Raw genomic sequence first — 1596 nt, forward strand, 5'->3', positions numbered from 1 at the left:
TTTGTGGAGAGAGTTACTCTTTATCGAAGAGTCTGAGATACCATGACTGTAAGTACAAGGCGAAAATCGTTAGAAATGAACTTACTGAGTAAATATTTTTAATATCAAGAAGACTGAAATAAATGTACAATATTCGTATTGTTGAAACGGTTCTAATGATGTTTCAATGAAATGTTATGATCACAACATTGGTCACATGCAGTTGTCTTCACTTGTGGTAAGTCGATCATGTTTGAATGATTTGTTGGGTATATTTATCAAGGTGTTCGTGTAAAAGAAATAATTACAGTAAAATATCAGCATAACGAATTTCTAGGAACTTCTGACATTAACTCGTTATAGTGAAATTTCGTTCTATGGAAATGTTTCCCAAAGAAGATAAAAAGAATGCTTGTTCTATTACCTCTGCTTACGCCGTAAGTACCGCATATTTTGATCGTAGGTCTGGAAAATATTGTTAAATGAAATAAAAATCTGAACCTGCATTGAATTTGTAAAGAAAAAGTTTAAAGAAAAACATATGAAAAATACAAAATTCAAGTTTTATGACGCACTTTGTAAGACAAGATGTGTCATATCGTGTGGGAAATCATGTTGTGAAGATAGTGATCTGTGATTGGTAGAAGTAAACTAAATGCGGAAAATCGGGAACAACTGCATGAAAAACTAACACAAAATTCAGACAGTTCTGCATGGTAGTGGACATTAAATTACATGTTTAATGGCCACGTAACCTCTATGCAATTGCAATGTATTATACAGTATGCACGTACTTGCTAACGAATTGTACCCTATATTTAAAATATTTTTTCGTGAAACAAGCTTTTTTGGTGATGTGATATTTTTATTTTGTTATACTTTTTTTTGTGTGTGTGAAGACGATATCCTTGATACTGAAATATTTTAGAATTATGGCAAAAGTACAGAAAACAATTTCGTTGTGCTGGAACTTATTCAAATGATATTTTGCTGTATATCATCTGGGAAACCTTTGGGGTGATTGTATAGTAATGTACTTAAAAACAATAAATTTCATGTCAAAATAGTCAATTTCGCTTTGTGTTTTATTAGAGGTATATATTAAGTTTTATAGTTCATACATGTTTTTCTTAGTTCAGCTTTGTTTTTAAATGTTTTGTACAGGGCTCATATAGGCAGTGCTCTGAACTGTCATCATGTGTTTTAATCCATCACCGCAACATGGATGGCGATGCTCTTCCATATTGTAGGTTTCCGTTGTATCTTCTGACATCGTTGTGAAGACATTCAAGGTAGAGTTGAGATTAAACGATATTTCCAAGTATCTGTGACAATTAAATATCTGTGATTTTGTCACACCGATATTTTATATCGATAAGTAAGCACAATATGCATGAATTACACCGATATTTTGTCACACCGATAAAAATTAACAGGAAATATTGAAGAGCAGTGCAATGTGAATACACGCCACACATCAGTGGTGTATATGGGAAAATGCAACAAATAAGTTATGCACATGTACCATTAACAAATAAATACTAAGCTAACTCAACAGAAACATGTAAAAAGTTAACCTCATATACCAAGAGGTTATATCGTAGTTGATTTTAGATA

The 1596-nt window shown here is 32.0% G+C and overlaps 1 protein-coding gene across 1 annotated transcript in view; it reads left to right on the plus strand.

Annotated features, from left to right (window-relative positions):
- The window catches only part of LOC138691982 (zinc finger protein 664-like), a 14654-nt gene extending 13604 nt beyond the window's left edge, over nt 1-1050 (plus strand). The window contains exon 5 of the mRNA XM_069814688.1: nt 1-1050. This exon is cut by the window's left edge and continues 866 nt beyond it. Coding sequence (XP_069670789.1) covers nt 1-92 — 92 coding nt within the window. The 3' untranslated portion in view covers nt 93-1050.
- The last annotated feature ends 546 nt before the right edge of the window (nt 1051-1596 follow it).

The sequence above is a fragment of the Periplaneta americana genome, chromosome 16 (genome assembly GCF_040183065.1).
Source record: "Periplaneta americana isolate PAMFEO1 chromosome 16, P.americana_PAMFEO1_priV1, whole genome shotgun sequence".
In the NCBI taxonomy this organism is placed as follows: domain Eukaryota; kingdom Metazoa; phylum Arthropoda; class Insecta; order Blattodea; family Blattidae; genus Periplaneta; species Periplaneta americana.